We start from the raw sequence: 23,702 nt of genomic DNA, 5'->3' as shown, positions 1-23,702 counted from the left end.
CCCATCTGGCGTGGACATCATTAAATGAACAGTCACAGTGGTGTTGGTGTTGGTATTGGCCTGCAGTCCCAAGTAAGCAGCAGCTACTAAACAGGCCAAATGCGACTTCACTTTGAACCTCTCACTACACGAACCCTTGCAGACTTTTGATTATGCATCATTTCAATCCGATGTATCCGCTATGGGACCCTGCGCCAATCGTGACCGAGGTAAGAGACGGTGACGACCCTAACAGCTGGAGATTACAGTGAGATTATTTTATCAAAGAAAACACCCGGGGCTCAGAGCTATCTACTCTTTAAAGGGAGCCAGAATTCCTACGTACAGCCCTCCTTCACTTTCTAAAAAAAGCAACAAGAAAAAAGGAGGAGCACACTGGTAGTTTTCCATTGAAGATAAAAAAAAGTATTTTTTAAAGCTAAATATGTTGCCTGCGTCTGACAGGAGAAGATGAACGGTCGAGGTGAAAACGTACGACAGTGTCGGAAACAACTGTTCCTCTGACTCTGACCCTCTGACGCTGTTTGGATTTGAACAACTCGCCCACTGGCTGTCTGTGACATTTACCAATAGTGAGGATGTGATGTAACCATCATTGCTGTTAAACTAGGTTAGGCCCTGGCAGTTAGGAGGGGGGGGGGGGTCTGAGGCTGCTTATATCACTGCGGTAATCAAGTGGCCACGTGTAGATGAGAGTAACTGTAACTTCAGCACTGCAGGAATAGAAAGAGCCGGAGGAAGTGGAATGGTGTTAATCAGATCAAAGCCCTTATATGGAGACTTTAAGAGATTAAAAGTGGTTTCATGGCACAAGAGTTAAACGTTTCTGATTAAAACACTACCTGCTATATTTACATTAATAACACAAGACAGAGCCGAGTTAGGCAATTCATTTGGGTCTCAGATAAAACAAACAAATTGCTTCCGTTTGCAAAGTACAAAAGTAATGAGATGGTGTGACAGCAACCCTCCAAAAATAAATTATGGAATCATAAAAAATGCAAGCGCAGCACATTTACTCCCATAATTCTGAATTCATGTAAATCTTTTAGTACAATGTAATATATAATATATAATAGTTTTAATGGTCATACGTATTTAAAATGATCTGTCCGAATGTCCTGAATGAACGCCGACACACATGGAAGTCAGATCTGAGTAAACTTATAAAGTAGAATTAGGTAAACGAAACCAGCAATTCAGTTTGGTTGGGGAAGCACACACTGATTAAAGTGACATAACATGTTCTCACTAATTACAGTTGAGTTTAATGAGCTTTATAATTGTCTTCCTGGTGTCAGATGGAACAAGTTTTGCCTCTCTTGCCTCAGACTTGTAATTGCATAACTCTACTTTCTTTTCTTCCCCCCCCCCCTGCCGTCTTTCAGGAAACAAAAGATGAATTTTGGCCAGCGTTAGCTCCTCCCCATTCCTGCTCTCTCTCACACACACACACACACACACACACACACACACACACACACACACACACACACACACACACACACACACACACACACACACACTCTCTTAAATGCAGCAGTGCTTGCATTCAGTGCGTGTGCATGTTTCTTTTTAACGACAGAGGGAGACGGAAAGACAGGGAGATTTCTGCTGTATTAAAAAGTGAGAAAGGGAGGTACCTAGAGACGACAGGGAGGGGAAGAAGGGAGGGAGGGGTAAGACAGAAAGAGAGAGAGCGGGCGGGCGAGTGAAGGGGACGGAAGGAAGGGGGGAGAGAGAGCGAGAGAGAGAAAGGAGGGGGAGCACATGTGTATGCTTGTCACTAAGGGGCTGGGAGAAGGACTACGGGAAGCGAGGTAGCTGGCCACAGCCGCCATATGCTGACTGGATTCCTGTTCATGTCTGCTGTGTGAAGACTGTAGGTTTCTGCTGTGTGCTGGCCGGCTGGGGAACACACCATGGGAAGCTCACATCTCCTCAACAAAGGCATGCCTCTAGGTAAACAACTAGCTCTCTGCTTTTATGTGGGAACTGTGTGTGTGTGTGTGTGTGTGTGCCAATATTAAGAACTCAGTCTACATTATTCCGCCTTCCTCTTCCCCTCCCCCTTCTCTCTCTCTCTCTCTCTCTTCCTCTCCCTTTTTCCGTCTCCTCTTCCTCCTTCCCTTCTTAATTCTGTCTCACTCTATTATCTCTTTTATCGGCCCCAGTCTCGCTGAAGGGCTAGCCTTTTCTCTAGCTCCCAGTGTGTGTGTGTGTTTGTGTTTGTGTGTGTGTGTGTGTGTGTGTGAAGAGGCAAATCTCTGCTATTGAAGGCTGCTTGAACACCTCCATTTGTGGCGACAGAAATAGATCTCTCTTTCTCTCTCTCTCTCGCTCTCTCTCTCCTTCGAGGGCTAGCAAGGACATGACACATATTTCCCTTTCATTGTGCTTCTTTTTACGGAGAGCGGTTGCCTTGACTGACACACACACACACACACACACACACACACACACACACACACACACACACACACACACACACACACACACACACACACACACACACACACACACACAGAGATAGGGAACTCATCTGACACACATATTCAAGTGTACGCATGCATGCACACAGCCGGATTCACGGGGCAGGTGACAGATGCTACTTGTGATAGGGGCTGGAAAAGACGTTTCTAGAAAATGGGATCAAGGTGCTGCTGAGGAATAAGAAGGGGGGGTTTGGGTGTGGAGGAGGAGGAGGAGGAGGAGGAGGAGGAGGAGGAGGAGGGTGTGAGGATAAATGATCATCCACCCTTTAGCTGAATCATTGTATCTTTGGTCACCTAAATCTGGATTCGGGAAGAAATTGTAACGATTGTAATCTGTGATGTCATCAACAGGCTGCGGGCTGTGTCTTTTGATGACATCAAAGATTAAAGTTGCATCTCTGATCTCTTCCCCCCCTCCCCCCCCCCTCCTAGTGATCTCCACATCCGCCCTAACTGTGCCCGAACAGCTCAAAGAATCCAAGGTCACCAGAATAGCGACTGTGAGTTATGGTTGATGGAGGACTTTAAGATGCTCGCGCACAAATCACTGCCAGCCAATAATCGTGAAACTCATCTGGTCACTGGCTCTGTTGCAGTGCACAGTGGAGGCCATTGAACCATTCAGTGCTGATTCAAAATCAGTTTGTCGTCTCCCGGGTGATTGATGGACGTGTCGATTCATGTTTTCGGAAAGGCAGGGGTCCTCTGATCCACGAGCGTTGAGTCGCGTCTAATCTGATTAGAAAGGCCTCGATCACTGACACAAACGCGCGCCAGTCACTCACTAAATCGCCTTTAAAGATCCGATGTTCTCGACAAAATGCGGAAGTGTAATCTTGTTGCTCAGTTGAAGACTTGTTGTGTTGTGTTTGAACTCAACAGAATGATCTTACAAGCTGATTACAGGTAACGCGTAACGGGATTGTGCTTGATAGCTCCAGGCAGTTTCCCACCAGGAGGTGGCAAACTGCTCATGTTGTGACGTGTTGCCGACCACAACCCCCCCCCACACACACACACACACACACTTGTAAGTACAGTTAGTTCACGAGGCGTGAAACACAGCTGCACGATGCTGAATACATATAGGCATTAACAGCAATGAACATTTCCATTTTATAAATGTTAAATAGAGGGTCCGGTTGGTTTTTATACTATTTGGACCAATTATGGTTCTGTGCACACTGGGCCATACGGAGTTTTTATAATGCACAGCCCACAATTACATTTTAACAATGCCTCCATTATGAATTAGGGTTTTTAGTTGAGCATTTGATTAGAACTGGGACTCATAAGCGTGGCTATCGTAAAAAATAAATAGTGTGTAAAAAGAAAATAGACACCTAAGCAGGTATAATTGACAGCACTTAGAAATCTATAAAGCACTGAGCGCTCAGCAAAGAGACTGTGCGCACCGACAACCACTGAAAGGCTTAATCTATTGTATCTAATGCACACAAGACAAAGCGTGAGCTTTGAGGGAAGCAGCAGTGATGAATCTACCAGCAGCAACTGAAAGGCTGGCCACTTAAAGGCATGACATCTGCAATGATGGCAAGCCAATATAAGTAGTTACATTTAACTATACTTGGAAACAACTTGTGCATTTCATTGAGAAATACCATTCAAAAAGCGGAAATGTAATCGAGAAGCATGACAGTCTAGACAGGTGGCAAATAGCAGGCCTACATCCCAAAACAGCAATTAGTACGTAGGCTGTCATTCCAATGCCAATGCATTGTTGTTATTCATTTATATGTCAATATAAATAGAGCAGGGACTCGACACAGCAGCCCTCAAGCTGGCAGTTTTGCATTGTCTGCAATAAAATGCTTTTACTGTCATATTTGATTCATTGTTATGTCATTTTAAACGGTGACAGTTTAAAATGACATGTGGTAGTAAATGTGAACAGTGTGTACATCTGCTCATGCTGTCTGACAGATTACATATAACTCAACTAGACACTCTTCATACGCAGTAACAGTAGTAATCAGTGTGTGAAGCACAAGTAAGTGAAATTTAAAAAAAATATAGTTTTGATGGGGAACCGACTTAAAGACCCCCTGTGGGTCCTCGGGTGTCAGTTTGGGAACCCTTAATCTGTAATACAATAACTGCCTCGTGGCCTTAATAATCCATTAATGGGCACATTTGTTCCAGAGTATCCGATCCAATTGAACCTTCAAAGTGATTGTGACTTTCTTCTGCATATTAAGAGTTAATCCAATGGAACAGGCCGACAGCCATCCAATAATCCAGTTAAAGCCTGTATTTAAATGTAGTAGTTTCTGACGTGTATTGTTTAAGACTCTGCTTCTTAACATCTTTCGTTCATGACAGCTTACATATCAGAAGTGCTATTTTCCTTTACTCAGTTTGCTATATATACCTCAGAGGCTTACAGGTTTAAAATGATATATTTTTCTCACAATTAAAACTGCTACAAAATATAATGAAGACACTTGTTTTTCAATATAAATTGTGTCTAATCACATGGAAAAGGATGCATGCTGGTCTCTGATTCAGTGCAGTAAAGTGTGGTGGGGCTGCTACCTCTATACTATAGCTTCATTGATCTAGTGACGTTTCTATAAAGCTGAAAATTGTGCTTTCAAACCGTAACTGGTCTCTTTTCACCTTCTATCTAACAAAGAAACACAAGTAGAACCGGTTTAAAATTGACAGATCAGTAAATTTAACAGTCCATCTGGAACTAACATTTGCACATTCAAACTTTGACTCCAAGTCAAACGAAGCTGCTGCCAAACATTGTTGGCGTTCCCTCAGTTGTTCTCTCATTGTCTGTTTTGCTGCTGGTGTCTTTAGTTCTGGGAATGAAAAGCTGACAAACCTGAACTGTCTTGCTGATTCAGTACTGTATCTGTGTGTGTGTCTGCGTAAACTTGTCTGTGTGTGTGAGAGGGAGAGGGAGAAAGAAAGGACCTGCATGGTGATCATTCCTATATGCAAGCACTTGTATGTGTTCCTGCGTGGGTTAATATGTTGAGCATGAACTTGTATTTCTGTGAATGTGGGTGGGGCTGAATGTGTGTAGGTGTGTAGGTAGGTGTGTGTGTGAGAGAGAGCATATGAAGGAGGGAGGACTGGTGTTGAGGGATGTCTGTCTGTGTAGAGAAGAGGAAGACTAAAATACTGAATACTGAATACTGAAATGAGAGTTTGAGATCTGAAAATGAGTCAACAAGAGATGGCGAGAGCAACGCTGAGGGGGGTGACGGACGAGGGTACGGGGGGCTTTTTAACCACGCCATGTTGCAGCATGCCAGGAGAGCCAGTGACATTAGAAATGAGCCGTGCTGAGGCTCAGCGGTTGGTTGCTACAGTTGCAGACGGCTGACTGATCACAGGTGCCGACAGCAACGCTCTACTCTCTGTGTCACGGTGAAAATCACTGTATCTGAAATGTGGATGCGTCATGCTGCCGAGGTTCACTCGCTTGTTTTAGTTCATTAAGGTTTGGTCATTATGTGTGTGAAAGGTCTACGTGTTACGGCTGTGACGTGTTTATGGGTGTACTAGTCAACACAAAATACATGATTAAGATTCATGTGGTGATGCAATTAACTATTATTATTAATTAATCAACTTATTGTTTTATCAATTAATCGTTCACTCTACACTGTAAAAAAACAACAGAGTTTGAGGGCGACGTCTTCAAATATATTGTTTTATTAGACCAACAGTCCAAAACCCAAAGATATTTGATTTTATATGATTTAAACACGTAGCAAATCCTCGTTTATTAGAAGCTGACTCTAACAAAGACATTTTTTTGCAAGACAACTGACCTAAACAAGCAATTGATCCATTTCTTTAGCTCTATTTTCATCATTGATTGATCATCGAAATGTCTTCTAAAATAATAAAATACGTCCCATCGCAAATTCCTAAAGCTTAAGTTGATTCAAGCACAACAGTTTATTTTCTTTTTAAACATTATATTCCTAAAAAACTAGCCCGACCGATCGATGCTCTTGAAATGAAACCTCTTGTAATAAGAGTGAGACACACGGTTGCTGTGGCTCTTTAGTGTCGGTCAACAGCTTGTTTAGGCAGATCACTCTCTATCGAGGATTTAAAAACACGTGAAAATCGCCTCCGTTGACTGACAGTCCGATAACTGTCTTGTTCCTCTGGGACATAAGAATCCAGCTGTTCTTGTGAGTTGGTCAATGACAGCTGGATACATGCAGGCTGCAGGGCTTTCCCACTGGCTCACTTGATTCAGTCCCAGCAGTCCTTGGCAGATGCTTTTTTTTTCCGTCTCTAAATGTCAGTCAAACAGCTTCAGCGTTATTTTGGTCCGATTGCAAAATTTCCCACGGATGCAATTTTCGTATCGCGGGTGTCTACAGAGTCCCAGGCCCTTAAGCGCATATTGTGAACACACAGATGGTTATTGATTTTTAGTGAACAATTATCACCATTTCCCTTTTGGATGTTGCCTTGGCTGCAGATCCCTTCGACGACGTTGCCTCAAAATGTTTTACTAAATGCGGTGGTGAATCTGAATCAAAGCTCGGCTGCAGAGAAACACTGGATGGATGGCAAGAGCAGAGCCAGAGCCGTGGCTCCGTTAGCTTTCAAGAGGGCTGTTTGCACTGTGAAAGCTCCCAGCAGTCACCCGCCCCTGAGGCAATAGGGGGTAGAGAGGGAAAGAGAGAGGATTGAATGTAACACAGAGAGAGAGAGAGGGAGAGAGAGGGGGGGGGGGGAGTGGAGATGGAAGAGGTTTTAGAGTCTAGGAACTCAGCATTCGCAGTTATTTAATAAAACAAGAGGAATTTAATGAGTGTTTAATATGGCTAGAAAGAGGGAAAATGCATTAAATAAAAGAGAAACTGCCATTTGAGTTTGTTTGATTTAGGAATGGAAGAGTGCATTAATACTTGCAGTGTTGTGCTGAGGTTTCTGTGCGTGTGTGTGTGTGTGTGTGTGTGAGGGCAAAGACAGAGAGAATGAATGGGTGTTTTATCATACAGTACTACTCGGCAGTCAACGGTGCTGGTCCTCCCAAGGTCATGCTTGGTGCTGGAATGAAAGCTATTTCCTCCCTCACTCTGAGTGTGAGCTGGGAAAAAAAGAAATGTCTGCTACTCTCCTAACACGCCACTTTGCCGCTCAACTGCTTAGACTCACCGGGTTTCCTTATTCTGTGCAAGTGGCCATCGCACCTATTTGATTCTTACACGGCATCTCTGACTCATGCTTTGTGTTTCTGCTCAAATGAAAGCTCAGAATAGTACGTCAGCCAAAACAGTGTAGATTGCAGCGCCTACAGGCGAGTGTGCTACTTGTGATTACATCTGAGCGGCAATGATGGTTGTGTTGATGGTCTGACGGTACTTTTTGCTGTTGCTGAATTCCAATTTCTCAGCTATGCACCATTGATTTTGTATTGATGTGTAAGTGCAATGGCCTCCAGGCGAATCCTATAATGGAAAGCTAATGTTTTACAAGCTCACACAAGGCATTGTGAGCAAGATTTGAGTTTCACTTTATTGTTCTGTGGATGCTGATTCATCAGATCCGGTTTCATGCTGCAACCTGACGATGAGGAGAAGACGACGATACAGACATTTATAGATGGATTGTGCTACATCTTGGGCTGTCCTTTTCTTCTCTGCACCTTCTGAGTGTTTCCTTTCATTTAGTTTTAAAAGTGAAAGTGCTTTTATCGTAAGGTCGTCAGGTTGTCAGTACTACAAAATGCTGTCAGGCAGAAACCAGGATTTTGAGACATTTATTTCACACTGTAACCCTTAAAAAAGATACAATACAGGTGCGTACCATGAGTATTTTCAGACTTATTTCTAAGTTGCTAATGTGAGAATACAGCAGTAACCGTATCAGCATTGAATTCATGATCCTAAAGTCACAATGCACTAATATTAACAGTGACACGTGGCTCTGTGTATACTCTCCCATGCTCCGCTCTACTGCTGCCTGATACATGCAGGAGGAAGTACGTGCTGGTTTAAAAATAGCTCATAAGTATGTTGTTTATAATTATATTGTTTTTATAAATGAGCAGTGAAGTATCGTAAAAGTATTGTGGCCAAAAAAAAAAGTACATCAAATCAAAAATATTGATGTTTCAAAATATCACACGCTTCCTTTCTGTTCTCTCTAAATACTGCCAACCCATGAGCCCTGCAGCACACTGGAGCATGAACCAGATATGCATGTAAGCACTGTATGCATTATTTCCCCACGCATGCACAATGGCTCACTCAACAGCCAGAGAAAACCACTGACACTGTTTTTTTAAAAATCAACACATTTGCAAGCCTGAGCAAAAAGTTTTTGGGATAAGAATGTACTTTCGATGAGAAAGATGTGGATCATCCATCTGCATTTGTTTTTTTTTCCCAGCACTTCCCTGCTTTGTATTCATATTATTCATGCAGCTGTTCTTATTCAGTCCTGGGAGGTGCCCAGTACAACACAGGCCTCACTTACTGGTCACTGAGCCGCACCATTGGAGCACATATACGGGAAAAATGCCCCAAAAAAAACACTGGCCAAATGTAGATGATGTGGCATCATGTTCATGCAACAACACAGATTTCTATCGCCTGTAAAAACATGTTGCTACTCCAAACACTGATGCTAAATGTCAGGCCTCCAAAATCAGAAAGCAGTGGCGTCTCGCTTAACTATTTCACACCAATGCTGAACAACACTCATACAAGAAGAAATCAATCGACTGCCAAAGAGATCTACAAATGTCTCTTTCGTTAGCTGTGCAAGTACGAGACATTTTGCATTTGCAAAAGACTTTTAGGGGTTTAATAAAAATAAAAATGCTAAAAGTTAACACCTCTTTTCTGAAGATTGTCAAAAGGCATTGTGGGAAACATGAACTCACTAACTAGAAAATATAAAACAGAAAACAGGTAAATTACAAATCTTCAGGACAAAAACACAACTGGAAAGCACTGACAATCAGAGATAAAGATAGATACTGGGAGTTTTGAGTATGAAGGGGTTTTTCCTTGAATTGATTTGGCTCATAGACCACTTAATGATAGCTGTTGAGGGAGGAGTGTTTCCAAGCCCAGGTTTTCCAAACCGATCCGTATGTTTGGAGCTGCCAAACTTCTTTCCACAAGTGTGATTCTCGGGTATACTTGGCATTCACAATCACGTGGAGGCCGTAGAATGCTGATTTTGAAATGACTGGTTTAATGAACACTGAATGCTCTCTCGTGATGTTCGCCCATGCAACTGGAAAACAGTGTCAAACTGAGAGGATGCCAGTTGTGTTTTCATCTCGGCAGAAAGGTTTGAGGGGGAATATTTTTGGCTGAAATGACGGAGGCGGTTGCTCATACGAGATGTCAGCCTGCACGTCTCAGACGGAGGAGTGAGGGATGAGTGATGGGTCCCGTCAGCATCAGCTAGAACCGGCATTACTCTGCACTCACTTCATCTACGGTGCTTTCCAGGTCTGTCAAAAGTTTGCTCGTCAAGGAGACCCAATTACATCTCCGTCTTTTCAGATGTCTCGGTTCTCAGTCAGTGATCTGGAATGATTAACTCTTCAGTTACCTGAAAGGAGAGTCGAACCGAGAGATCCGAGCAGATTGCGGTGGCAGGAAACGGTTAATGAAAACGAATACATGCAACCCCCATCGAGCAGACGACCACTGCTCTCGTTGAACCTGAACAAGCGGCCCTCTAGTGGGGTCGCCGGGCGTATCTGCCTTGTTAAATGCCACTTATCCTCCCGTACGGCCTGGCAGCACTCTAGGGGTAATGGTTGTGTCTAAAGAGACGATTTAATCAAACATCCACAATGGTTGAAGGGTTTCACTCTTATCCCAATACGGACAGATTTCAGTTCGACTCCAGGTTTGTCTCTCATGACACAGATCTTACTATCTCATGAACTTACCCATATGTCTTCATACACGTTTGTGAGTTAACACTCAATTTCGACCAAGATATGCTACGTAAGAGACAAATTGAGACATAATCTGGAGCTTCAGGCCGCTTGCTCTGTTGTTTTCTGGTCAACATCGACCCATTTTTTCCCAGTAAGTGGCTCCCAAGATTCGCTCTCAGTGGCCCAGAGGGGCGAGCACTTACATTCTCCGTGAATATATGAGTACGTAATTAAAACAATGTGAGCGGGATGAAATACAAAAGGCTGATTTTTAATTGGACGGGGAGATCCTGACGGTTTGAGGGCACTTTTCAAGGGCCAGTATTTTATAATACTCTGCACTATATTCTACCAGCCTCTACCCTCCTCATCCATCTTCCCAATTACTGCCTCTTTCAAAGAGTCAGCAAACTTCCAAGGCAGTAATAATTAAACAAAATCTTTAAAGGTAATAAGCTGTGAAACGCGACCAGTTGTTTTTTTCCTCCGTTGTTTTGCCCATCTGCCACTTCTTTATTTTCTTCTGTGTGTGTGTTTAGGCATCAGGCCACCCATTATGAACGGGCCCATGCACCCGCGCCCTCTGGTGGCGCTGCTGGACGGACGCGACTGCACGGTGGAGATGCCCATCCTGAAAGACGTAGCGACCGTAGCCTTCTGTGACGCTCAGTCCACACAGGAGATCCACGAGAAGGTAACACACTTAACTAGATCGTACACACACACACACACACACACACACACACACACACACTTTGAGTGGGATCATATCCTGCTCCGGGAATATTTCATCTTGATGTATACTTATAAATATAAACTCAGTAAGGGATTCAGCAGGCTGCTCTATAAAGCTTTTACATTTGCTGTAAAATTGTATACCATCTGACAGTAAAGAACAGATGGTTATTATTTATCATCTGGTGCTAAAAATCCCCTGGAACAGGAAGCGAGTCTATTTTATATTTTAGAGAGCCGCAATAAACCATAAATTAATAAACAATGGTAGAAGCCGTGGGTTTTTAAAGCATCACCTCGATGTATCATCGGCAGTCTCATTAAAAAACAGATTCAAGTAATTTCATTCAGATCGAGTTGGTAAAACTGTTCACGTCAGCGTGTAAGTGCAACTCTGAGTTGGACGTATCAGGAGTTTCTGAATGCAACAATATCCACATGCAAAACATGGTTTTGACATGGTTATTTGAATGATGAGACCACAAGGAGAGCAGTGGGGGGGGGGGGGGGGGGGGGGGTAGCCACCTTGCAATCTTGCGTGAATGCTTCTGTCTACTGACATAACGTCAAATCAGTATCAGCACCTCAGATATCGATCTAAAGTTGCCTAGTTGTGTATCAAGGATGTGCAAAGATGCAAATCCCATGAAAAAATATATATATATAACTTAAAATGTGGGTCAGGCTCGGATCTTGCCGCACTCACTATGGATCGTAAATGGGTTTGTATGTCCGGCAGGGTTACGTCTGGTTCTGGGTGTCTGCCAGGCACACTCCCTCTGTGAGCGCGCTCAGTAACCCTCAGCGAGGGAGAAACAGATGGCTCTCCCTCGCTCACTATCTCCTGCTCTCTACCTCTCGCTCTCTACCTCATTGTGTAATTAAAAGGGCTTCTTTATTGTAATTGAACCGCATGTCATTTTCATCCTCTCTAACACACACATGAGGAGGAGGGCTGGCAACAAAAAGATTGTAAGATTAACGGAGAACCAATTAAAAAGGTGACAACAACACACAGCCATGTACTCCCATTCCCAATTTATCTGCTGTTAAATCATGGTATTTCATTTTTCCATTAAAACAATGAGCCAGTCAGGATCCCTGCTGATATTAGGCACTTTTGTTCGGCGTAGAGACACCTTATCTTGACTCCTGTGGTTACGAAGGCTTAGTTTCCATGGTAATATTCAGGAAAAGCAGTCCTTCCACGCTGGCAGTGATATTAAAAAAACAGGATGCGAGAAAGACATCAACAGCATATCCTTGGAAAATAAAATAAAAACTCAACCGAGATACTGCGTTTATGGAAACACTGTGAGTCTGAACTCGGTGAACTCGGGCTGCTGACACTCACTCAAAGTTGTTTCCGCAAAAGCTCCGCTTGACTTGTGAACGCTCACACCTACACAAACACATGCTCATGACTTGGCCGTGACATTTTGTCCATTTGTTCTGTAATGTATGAACTCAAAGCACAATCATTTTATTCTGCAAACAGACACTCTGTTATGCTTTTGGTGTTTTTAGGCTCAGAGGTTAAGAAGCTGCACTGATGTAGATATTCAAATATGCACACTTATTGCTTTCTATAGTTGAAATAATTCACACTGTGTGTGTCTCTACAGGTGCTGAATGAAGCCGTAGGAGCTCTGATGTACCACACCATCACTCTGATGAGGGAGGACCTGGAAAAGTTTAAAGGTCTGCGCATCATCGTCCGCATCGGCAGCGGCTATGACAACATCGACATCAAATCTGCCGGGGAACTGGGTGAGAACACACACACACACACACACACACACACACACACACTCACACACACACACACACTCACACTCACACTCACACTCACACTCACACACACACACACACACACACACACACACACACACACAGGAAGTGTGTTTTGGTCATGTGCTGCCCTGTCATCAATGTCAACATCATTGACCGTCTTTGTGTGTTAAGAACATAAACATCCTTTAACACCACCATTCATCCATCCATTCAGCCCCATGCTACTACTTAAGTAATATGGGTCACCAGTATTAATACAACATACTGTAGCCATGTTTATGATTGAAGCATGAATTGTTATTTGTTGTCCTCAATACTCTTACCCATCACAGTAACCTTCTATGTTCAAGTAGCTCAAACCAAATGTTTGTTTAGTAACATATTTCACATAAATGGCAGGTTTGGCCACATGTGACTTTCAATTACTCGCCATTTCACTCCAGAGCTACTTTACACAGCAGGCTGCCGCTCTTTTATTTGTTCCAGAGCCAAGCTTAGCGCTGCACGCTGGGCTAGCTCACTGGCACCCCTAAATGGAAAAGAGCCATTGCTGATGTTATTAGTTACACCTTCAATTACAAGCGACTGTGTGTTCCAACTGTTGTGGCTGCATTGATGAGCATAAACAACGAGCCATAAGAAACAAATAGACAGTTTTGTCCACCGTGTTTACTCGATACTCAACAGCATTGGTGGAAATGGTACTCGGATCTTCTACTTGAGTAAAAGTAGCAATACCACGGTGCCAAAATACTGTTACAAGTAAAAGTCTGAGTAAAAAGTATTAGCATCAAATGGAACATATATATATATATATATATATATATATATATATATAATATATATATATATATATATATATATATATATATATATATATATATAATATATATATATATTTCTGTGTAAGCATCACTGATGCAGCTTGTAAAGGTGGAGCTGATTTTAATTAATTTGTAATGCCAGGAAGCTTAATTAAAAAATACTAGTTGATTTATATTTTGTATTAATAATCCGAATCTGTCACTAAAGCTGTCCGACAAAGAATAGAATAAAATAGAAAGGTAAAGTACAAGTAACTCAAAATTGTACTCACGTACAGGACTTGAGTTACATTCCACCGCTGCTCAACATCTGATTTGACCAATCTCCCCCAAACTCTTTTTTGTTCTGATGCCATGTTTGCTAGAAGCCTTCTATTTAAAAAATGAAGTGAGTAAAGCTCTTCATTAAAACTCATGTCTGTCCTGCAACAGCCGGAGCTTTACTAACGTCCCCGTATCTCCTTCCACCGAGACGCGCTGCCATTTGAAAGCAGCCAGCAGTGTTTGCAGAGAAAATTGCTGACGCGACTTCTCTGCACTTCTCTACCAATATAGCTTTTTTTACCAAACTTCATCAAATGTGGCCCCCAAAAAAAGCTTTTACTAATCCTTATCTGCTTTCTGGTCCAACAGGCATAGCGGTGTGTAACATGCCAGCAGCCTCGGTGGAGGAGACGGCCGACTCCACGCTGTGTCACATCCTCACCTTGTACCGACGCACCACCTGGCTGCACCAGGTTTGTGTCTCTGTGTGGCTGATAAAACGGACTGAAATCAACTGGATTTAAATGAAGTAACTCTAGATGTATTGGCTAAAGGTGTACGTCCATTTATCACAATATAAGCTTCGACAATTACTTACAATTGTCTACTGACAAATCAGCAAAATTGAAACGTTTTGTTTTCTTTAGAATGTTGCTGTATTTGAGAGACTTTGATATAAGATGTAGAAGGTACAGTAAAATGATTTGTTCCTCAAATCAGTTATAAGTAATCATCACTTAGATGTATATTTTATCACCATGATCACAATATCTAAAAGGATTTAGACTTTGGTCATTAAGTGCAGATATTTAGAAATGTACCTGTACTGTGTTGAACAGTCACGTTTTAGGATATCTGTAATAATTCATTGTTATTCATGCCAGGCGCTCCGGGAGGGCACGCGGGTTCAGAACGTGGAGCAGATCCGAGAGGTGGCGTCAGGAGCCGCGAGGATCAGAGGAGAGACACTGGGACTCATAGGACTCGGTGAGTCACAGCATCAATATGACTCCATGCCTCCGCGCTGAGACCTACTTATCGTACTGTTGCTAAAAAAACAAGACAAAGAGCCGCTTTAGCAGCTCTGTGGCTGAACGAATGGTAAGATGCTAATGCATTCACGACGAGAACACGCTGATGCTTAGCAGGTATATTGTTTACCATCTTGGTTTAGCCTGTAAGCATGCTCATATTTGCTAATTAGCACCAGTGGCGGAAAGAAATGGGAATGCACATTTACTCAAGTACAGTACTTCAACTACAAATATAAACTTTGACCTGCTGGTGGTGCTACACATCAAGTCAGGTCAAGCTATGAAATTCATCCTGAGAGACATGAATGTACAACATTTCAGGGTTGAGAGATTTCACTAAACAACAGAAATGTGAACCAGCTGGTGGCGCTGGAGTAAAAGTCAGGGGACAACCAGTCATTAGGATTCATCTTCTGGGGACCATGAACGTAACCGAGCGACACATGCAGCTGCTGGTACGGCTAAGAAGGTTTTTATTTTGTTAATATCGTCTGATAGAGGGTAGTCGCACTGAAGTTTCTAATCAAAGGATTTTTCGCTCTCTTCCATTTTCATTTTTGTCCTTAGCTCAGCTAAATTGGCTTCCTGAGGAGTTAATGCCAATAAAATATAAGCGGATTAAGCAGAAAGCAAATCTCTTCCCTGAACAGTCTGGAAGCTTTTTCAGTAATAACGAGCAGACGTGTGTAGCCAGAGACTGTCAAAAAAAGGGAACATATAGAATGTAAACTGTTTTTTTGTTATATTTGAATGTGTATTCACATACTCCTATGAGTGTAGTAATGTGTGTGCACCTCCATGTTTGTGTGTTTGTAGGTCGAGTGGGCCAGGCTGTAGCCCTGAGAGCCAAGGCCTTCGGCTTCAATGTGATCTTCTATGACCCGTATTTAGCTGACGGTGTAGAAAGATCTCTGGGACTACAAAGGGTCACCACACTACAGGTAGCACGCACACACACACACACACACACACACACACACACACACACACACACACACACACACACACAGACACACACACAGACAGACAGACAGACAGACAGACAGACACTACAGGTAGCACAGACAGACAGACAGACAGACAGACAGACAGACAGACAGACAGACAGACAGACAGACAGACAGACAGACAGACAGACAGACAGACAGACAGACCGACCGACCACTTTGTTTCAGAGAAATCAGCAACCTTCAAACCGTTTCCAGCACTTGTGTGTTATATTCATATAAACACAGATTATTAAAAATATAAAACATATATTATTTAATTCAGAAGCATCCATACCTGTCCGGCTTTAAGTCTGGCTTGTGGAGTGATTTCAGTGACTTAATGCCACAGCTAACAGTCACTAACAGGAATGGAGTGGTGGGGCCCAAAAAACAATTACTAAACCATAAAGCAGACCAAAGTGGACAACAGTGTGCTGGATGGAAGTCCACGTCCACCGTCTCATTACATTTTATCTTGTGGCCTGTTCTTAACTGACATTATCGTTATTGAGCCAAAACAAATGCTTACTGTGAAGCTGGTGCGGTGGTGAGCGGCCATTAAAAGTGTAAATAGAAGATTGTGGATTCATCTTCAGCAACTTTTCCTGTATTTCTCCTCAGGACCTGCTCTTCCACTCCGACTGTGTGTCTCTGCACAGCAGCCTCAATGAACACAACCACCACCTGATCAACGACTTCACCATCAAACAGGTGGAGGGACAGCAACACACACACACACACACACACACACACACACACACACACACACACACACACACACACACACACACACACACACACACACACACACACACACTCTGACTGAGCACACATACACACACTTGAATGATTTATTGATCCTATGCCAACTACTACATCCCATGGCCATAAATATTAGAGAAGCAGACACTCGGGGAAGCCCACTGCCGACATACAGATGACTGAGGTTCTCTACTGCGTGCGCTGCATGACTGATGAACTCAGGGAATATCTGTTCTCCAGGGCTCAGCCACAGGCTATACTTTCAAGTATTCCTCACCTTGCTGGAAGAGGGAGAGTAAAAAGAAAATATCTCTCCATGGATCAATAAACCACAACATATTAACATTACCTTTAAATGTCCTTCAGCCAATATATAATGATAATCAGGTGGAGCTCTATCCTATTAGATTAAAGATGGACTGAATGTGTGTTCATGTGTGTTAAAGATGCGCCAGGGGGCGTTCCTGGTGAACACGGCCAGGGGGGGTCTGGTGGATGAGAAGGCCCTGGCTCAGGCCCTGAAGGAGGGGAGGATACGTGGAGCTGCTCTGGATGTTCATGAGACAGAGCCTTTCAGGTAACACACTCACTGATTGTTTTGTATGTCGTTGCAGACACACCTGGTGGAGATCTGCACCCTATTGAGTGCTCATCATTTTTCAGATCCATATGTATCTTGTTATATTCTATTTGGGCTTTTACATCTTCTATAGTAGATCTGTGATACTCAAATATTCCCAATTAAACATTTTGAGTTATGGTTACCTATAGTGTTAATACTTCAAGTACTCTCCTGTGGTATTTGTAGCCTATAGTATTGCTCTACAGTATATTTTAGGACGCCGAAAGCCTGGAAACAACTCCAGCCAGACAGGCAGGTATGCACGCAGAGCTGAAGCGTGTGAGCTGTTCAGGATGCTCGTATTATGCAGCAGGATACAAAAACACATTCTGAATATCTGCAGAGAATAAAAGCTACAAGGAGATATTGGGTTTGGGGTCCCTCCCCCAACATATGTTGATGGGTTTTGACTTGAAACCATGTCATTTTAAAGCATTTAGGACCATTATTATTACTCTAGATAATGTCATACAAGCTTTAAAGACAAAACTTGCAAGAGTTAAATCACAGAGGTGCACTGACCCACTCACAAACACAAGGACACACTCACACACGCCACCAATCTCGTGATTTGTTGCAGATGTCGCTGATTTCACTGTGTGTGTGTGTGTACATTTGTCAGTTTCAGTCAGGGCCCGCTGAAGGACGCTCCCAACCTGATCTGCACCCCCCACGCTGCCTGGTACAGCGAACAGGCATCGCTGGAGATGAGAGAGGAGGCAGCCAGGGAGATCCGGAGGGCTATCACAGGTAGCGTACACACACACACAAACACACACACACAGCTGAAAATGTAAACACAAGTCTAAAAATAGATATTGTTGGGTGTTCTGTGGCAGTCGAGCATAAACCATTCTTCCTTTCCTGCTTCTTTCTATCCCTTTTTCTCCTCTTGTGGTTTCCCCAGTGGCTCAGTCTTTTTTATCACTGACCTGTTTAATCTTGTCTGACAATTTTTTATCCGTATAAAATGGGTTAGTGAGTGCAGTAACGCTAACAAGCCCCCCCCCCCCCCAGTGTGAATTAATTTGGTTTCTCTGTAAACACTTCTTTCGCTCCGCTTCTGTTGTCCAGGTCGTATCCCAGACAGTTTGAAGAACTGTGTGAATAAGGAGTTCCTCTCCCAGAATAACCACTGGGCCGGTGTTGACCCAGCTACCGTTCACCCCGAGCTCAACGGGGCTTATAGGTAATAATCATCAGGATAAAGAAACCAGTAGTGGTCAGTGCAGTTTGATTTTTCTCCCCCAAACCCCGGTGAAGTGATTGATAAGTTTCTGCCAAATGACTTGAAAATAGAGAATGTGACGGTTATAAATGTACTAATGAGAGAAGATAACTGATATACAGAGAATGATACGGCTGCTGTGCTAGAATAACAATGTGTTGCTGGGACTTTGTGATGGTCTTTTTTTCTTTCTAAGATTTAATAATCTAAACTTTTGATCGATTGAGTGAGAACATTTTCGGCAGATTAATCGTCAATGAAGTGACGCTGCACAAATCCAATCCCATCTTTCCTGCAAAAATAGAGTGTAAATATAACAGGGCAGTAAACAAAGTATTATTCAAAACTACCGAACTTTCTATATTGGATTGGACATTACAACTTTGTAATGGAAACCCTGTGATGCAAACAGGGAGCTTAAAATGTAAAGACATCGATATTACTAAGACTCTATTGAGCTGCATACTTTGGAATAAAAGTCAGAATTTATTATCGTCTTCTGCTCTGTTTTGATCATTTAAAAATAAAATGTCTGGAGGTGCAATACTTAATTTGTTAAGCTATACATGTTGTTATTCAATTTACATTTAATGGAGGCCTACTGCAGTGTGTTTGTGCAGGTCAAAACAAGGTCATATATTTTTAATTTTAGTTTCAGTTTTACTTTGATGACTCAGTTTCGCGTCTCGCTCTCCCCCCCCCCCCCCTCTCCCCCCTCTCTAGGTATCCCCCAGGAGTGGTGAGCTTGCCAGCTGGCGGCCTCCCGCCTCCTGTTGAAGGCATGGTGCCCAGCGCCGTGCCCATCACACACACCCTCCCGCCCGCTGCCTCACACCCTCCTCATGCCCCGTCCCCCGGACAGAATACAGTCAAGCCACCAGAGGGCGACAGAGAGCAGCATCCGAATGACCAACTGTAGCCACAAACACGGATCACAGCGATAAGCTCCCGAGTGACGAGTTGTTATCAGACGGACAGGTTGAGGTCCCAGTAACAATCGATTCAAAAACACTCTGGCAAATTGGTTCCCAGCAGCCGGTTCATACTCCAAAGAAGAAGAAGAAGAAGATGATGATGAAGAGGAGGGGACAGCTGTCAGACAGTTGTCCTCTGCTCCGAACAGACGTCCTGAGAAAGACTGTAAAGATCCACAGGATGATCTCCAGACTACAACAACTACAGTAGTCGAGTTACTGCCAGAGGCTAAAAAAAATAAATTAAAGATAACAATAACATATATCTGTTGATTTGGGAAGAAAGGATTCTGAATCAAATTCTGCTGTCTTAGACTGTAGTGTGTCCAAAGTTAGAGGGGCAGGTTTCATGTCTTTCTCTCTTTTTCTGTGTACTTTCTTTAGTTTGATGTACAAGCAAAAGTAGTCGGTTATGAACTGAATGTAACCTGTCTGTGTACAGTTTTTAGACTTACGGCAAGAAGATACTGATACTCGTATGCCAGTCTTAACAAAAACAAGGGTTGTGTGATCTCTCTATGTAGCCAAACTGGTTCGAGAATACAATATCTGGGTTTTCTTTTGTTTCATGTGTCCCCAAATAAACAAGCCCTAAAACCCTTACCCGCCCCCTCCAGAAAAAAAAAGAGGCAGCTTTTTGCACACCATCTCAGGAAATTAAGTTTCCGCAGTTGGTTTATTATTTTTTAAAATTTGTTTTGAATATACCTTTTTATGCCACTTAGTGCTTTTGTTTTTCTACCTGCTTGCCTTTTTTTGTGTCCTGCTACATTAGATACAAGAGCTAAAGTTGATCTGATGTTTGATTTTGTTTGATATGTTTAAGGGGCATGCGACTTTGCTCTTGGGACTTGTTTGTAAATGTTTGGCCCATAGCGAGGGGGGGGGGGTTGTGGGAGGAAAGGCTGTCGGGAGGTGGCGTGATGGTATGCTTGGCTGGGACGACTTCATCGCTAATCGCCGTTTGAATTCACAAAAATCGAGCGGTTGGGATAAAGCAGATTATATACAAGGCAACGCACTGATATTTTGTAGCAGGTCATTATTGTCGTCTTCATGTCTAAACATCCAGTACTTCCACCATTTCACACGTTAATTGTCCAAATCATGGAACTTGAAGAGCACACCAAGGTTTACAAATGAGGCGCGACATGTTGCTTCATTGCGAGGGATCCGTCAAATCAGCAAATCACAAAACTCTTATTAATCAGCTATTCAACTGCTTTGCTCTCTGCCAACACCAATGTTGGTTCCTGTTTGAAGTTAGACTCACTTGTACAGATGTCTCATCCAGTTAAGAACAGTTAATGGTCACCGACTGATGAGGAACAGCTGTGTTCTTGGAAGTTAACCCAAATGTTAATGTTTTAGATCCGCTACCGAATCGACCTGTTTAAAAAAAGAGTTATTAAAATACTCTACGGACAGTTTGATCACCTTTTCAACAAAGTAAAGACGTTTCCTGATGGAATGTCAGGACGTCCCGTTTTCTCTCGTCGAGTATTCCTGCAGCATTTCATGATGGGTCCTTCCTGAGTATACCGTTCAGCCACCGCTCTGTGGCCTCTGTGTCTATGTGTACATATGGTGTTCTGCCTGCCTGTGTCAATGTGACTTGGTTGTATCTGTGTCTGAAAAAGCAGCACTGGGAGAAGGGGTGGTGGCTAGCACTCTCCACAAGGCATCATTACAAAGACTGCCATCTAAATACACGACTAAACACACACACATGTTAAAAACACAACAAAATGCTGAGAGCTAGACTTCAGATCTAAGCCAGCTAACTGACCCAGTAATCTAAGCACTGGTTCCATTTCTCAACACGTAAACAAGGTGCTGTTAACGCCAACACGATCTGAAACTCCCTTTTTCTATCTAGATTAACTGACTCCGGTTCACGTGTTGTTGATGTTAGCAGGACAGCTAAGTGACGGTGCTTTTTGGATCCCCTTCTACCAGCAGCTGAGTAGTAAAAACAGTCCACTGTGGCCTACCTGGTCTTCTTCATGGTGAGGTAGTAAGAGTAGCAATCAGGGATGGAAATGTCACGACCCATCGGCGAGTATGTCTGAGTACAGAAGATTTAAATGTCACTGTCAGACAACAGCCACAAAAATGCTGGAATAGTTTGAATTTTACTATGAATCTTTCCTCACCAGATGCCTGTCGTTATGTGGGGGGGGGGGACTCTGCTAATACTTCCTGATATAAACCATAAGCATTCCTCATTCAAACTGATGGCTGCCACAAGTAAAAACAACAAACACGCTTTTAAAGGGACAGTTACCCCCAATCAAAAATACATGTCTTACCTGTGTCCTGTAGGGCTATTCATCAATCTAGATTGTTTTGGTGTATATTAATCTAGTTTGATAAATAGCACTACAGGTAAGAGGTAAAATATGTATTTTGGGGTGAACTGTCCCTTTAAAGTGTCGAGGTGCTTTTTGAAATTCCATCCCTGGTCGTAACACACAGTCCACTGTTGCCTACCTTGGTCCCCTTTATGGTAAAGTAGTAGGCGTAGCAATATACAGTATACATATTCTATATTCTACAGTAAATATCATTATTTTTGGTCAAAACTGACAACCTGACAAAGATATGTTTGTGACTGTATGCATTTGTATGAATTATTTTAAAAGGAAATAAACTGTGGAAAGGTGAAGATTGTGTCTTATTCATGTCTAAACTCAATTATTATCACTTAATTAATAATAAACATAATACTGTATACTATTTTGATGATTATACTTTCTCCAAAGATTTAGAACTTTATGGTTGTTACTGGAGCGCTCATACAAATAAACACAATTTGTTTAAAATCTGGATTAAAAATGTAGCAATGCAACAGCAAAAGGCAAAGGAAAGATTAAAGAGGAGATAAAATGCAGGTCTCAAAATATACAAAACCATTTAAACCAGTTAAAACAATGTACTGAGTGGGACATGGACATAAAATGAACTATTTAGATCATTTATATATTGTTGAAGCCTTTTTTCAAGCAAAAAATGTATGTTTCAAGCTTCTCAAATATGTGAATTTTCAGCTTTCCTTTATCCTTTGATGCAGTTAATTGATTACCATTGGGCTTTGGACTGTTGGTCGGACAAAACAAAACACATGAAGAGGTCACTTTTGGCAGTTTTCACTATTTTCTGATGTTTTATGGACCAAATGATTAATTGATTAATCTAGAAAATAATCATCTACTCCATAATGAAATGAGTACAGTGTCTGCATTGCAACAGTGTAAATCAACATCCTTTTGTATGCATACTGACATCGAGTATGCTTACATTTATACCCTTTGTCAACGCGGTATGAACTGGAGACACAGAATTATATTAAGTATAAAAAATGTTGCTTAAAACTCCAGCTACATTTCTAACGACTAAATCCAGGACATGTTTTTTAAATAAGTTCCTCTTTTATTCAAGTAAAAGCAATAAACTGTGGTATTTTCACTCAATTAGTTTGGAGTGTGCATCCATCAACTCTGAAGATAAAGTTACTAGTTGACTCCAACAGATGTCACCAGAACAGCTGAAACAGTCATACTGAGGAGAACGACACTCAAACCAGCGGCAGCAGCTGAATCTGCTGCTTGCGTCGGTTTTCCAGTTTATTCTATTTACACAATAAATCTATATTCATCTTTGGGTGTTCCTCAAAACATACACAGCGCACCTTTGTCACATTAGTGCAGTGGTTGTCAACACGTCTTGCAACAGTTCCCAGTTATTGGCTGCTCAGGCATGAAGCCGATAGTCATTGAATCAGAGATCATACAATACAAATATTAATAAATGCAGTGCTGAATGGAATAATAATATATGAAATATATTTGATCTGCTTTTGTTTGTGCTGTGGGTTGATTCTGTCAATCATTTAAAAGCCTCGAGATGAATCAAATGTTGGACTGAGCCAACAAGAACTCTTTTCTTCCAATCTACGTCGGTCGTTTTTTTCTGAGGAAATAAGATACAGTATAAATATTCAAGAATCTATTCAACAGTTAAAAGTTTCAGAGGCCAAGTCTATTCTTCTGCTGTCTTTGTCTAT

General features: G+C 42.3%; 1 protein-coding gene across 2 annotated transcripts; it reads left to right on the top strand.

The window, feature by feature from the left end:
- The first annotated feature begins 1,738 nt into the window (after nt 1–1,738).
- ctbp1 (C-terminal binding protein 1) lies at nt 1,739–22,290 on the top strand. Of its 2 annotated transcripts, none has more exons than XM_079167433.1 (11): nt 1,739–1,962; nt 10,950–11,104; nt 12,771–12,915; nt 14,397–14,500; nt 14,912–15,014; nt 15,878–16,002; nt 16,672–16,761; nt 17,259–17,389; nt 18,057–18,184; nt 18,509–18,623; nt 19,386–22,290. In XM_079167433.1, the coding sequence occupies exons 1-11, from the start codon at nt 1,923–1,925 to the stop codon at nt 19,579–19,581; spliced, it is 1,332 nt and encodes a 443-aa protein (XP_079023559.1). In that variant the 5' UTR covers nt 1,739–1,922; the 3' UTR covers nt 19,582–22,290. The 2 variants fall into 2 exon arrangements, with proteins under 2 accessions (XP_079023559.1, XP_079023560.1); XM_079167434.1 differs by having other exon boundaries at nt 18,509–18,656; nt 19,386–19,522.
- The last annotated feature ends 1,412 nt before the right edge of the window (nt 22,291–23,702 follow it).

This window comes from Pholis gunnellus (assembly GCF_910591455.1).
Source record: "Pholis gunnellus genome assembly, chromosome: 10".
In the NCBI taxonomy this organism is placed as follows: Eukaryota; Metazoa; Chordata; class Actinopteri; order Perciformes; family Pholidae; genus Pholis; species Pholis gunnellus.
This window is presented reverse-complemented; position numbering and strand designations above follow the sequence as displayed.

What these genes read in the sequence shown, in the direction of transcription:
- ctbp1 (XM_079167433.1), top strand. Translation starts at nt 1,923, where the DNA reads ATGGGAAGCTCACATCTCCTCAACAAAGGCATGCCTCTAG. An exon ending in CACAGGAGATCCACGAGAAG is followed by an intron (nt 11,105 to 12,770) that starts GTAACACACTTA and finishes GTGTCTCTACAG; the next exon opens with GTGCTGAATGAAGCCGTAGG. An exon ending in ACTGGGACTCATAGGACTCG is followed by an intron (nt 15,015 to 15,877) that starts GTGAGTCACAGC and finishes GTGTGTTTGTAG; the next exon opens with GTCGAGTGGGCCAGGCTGTA.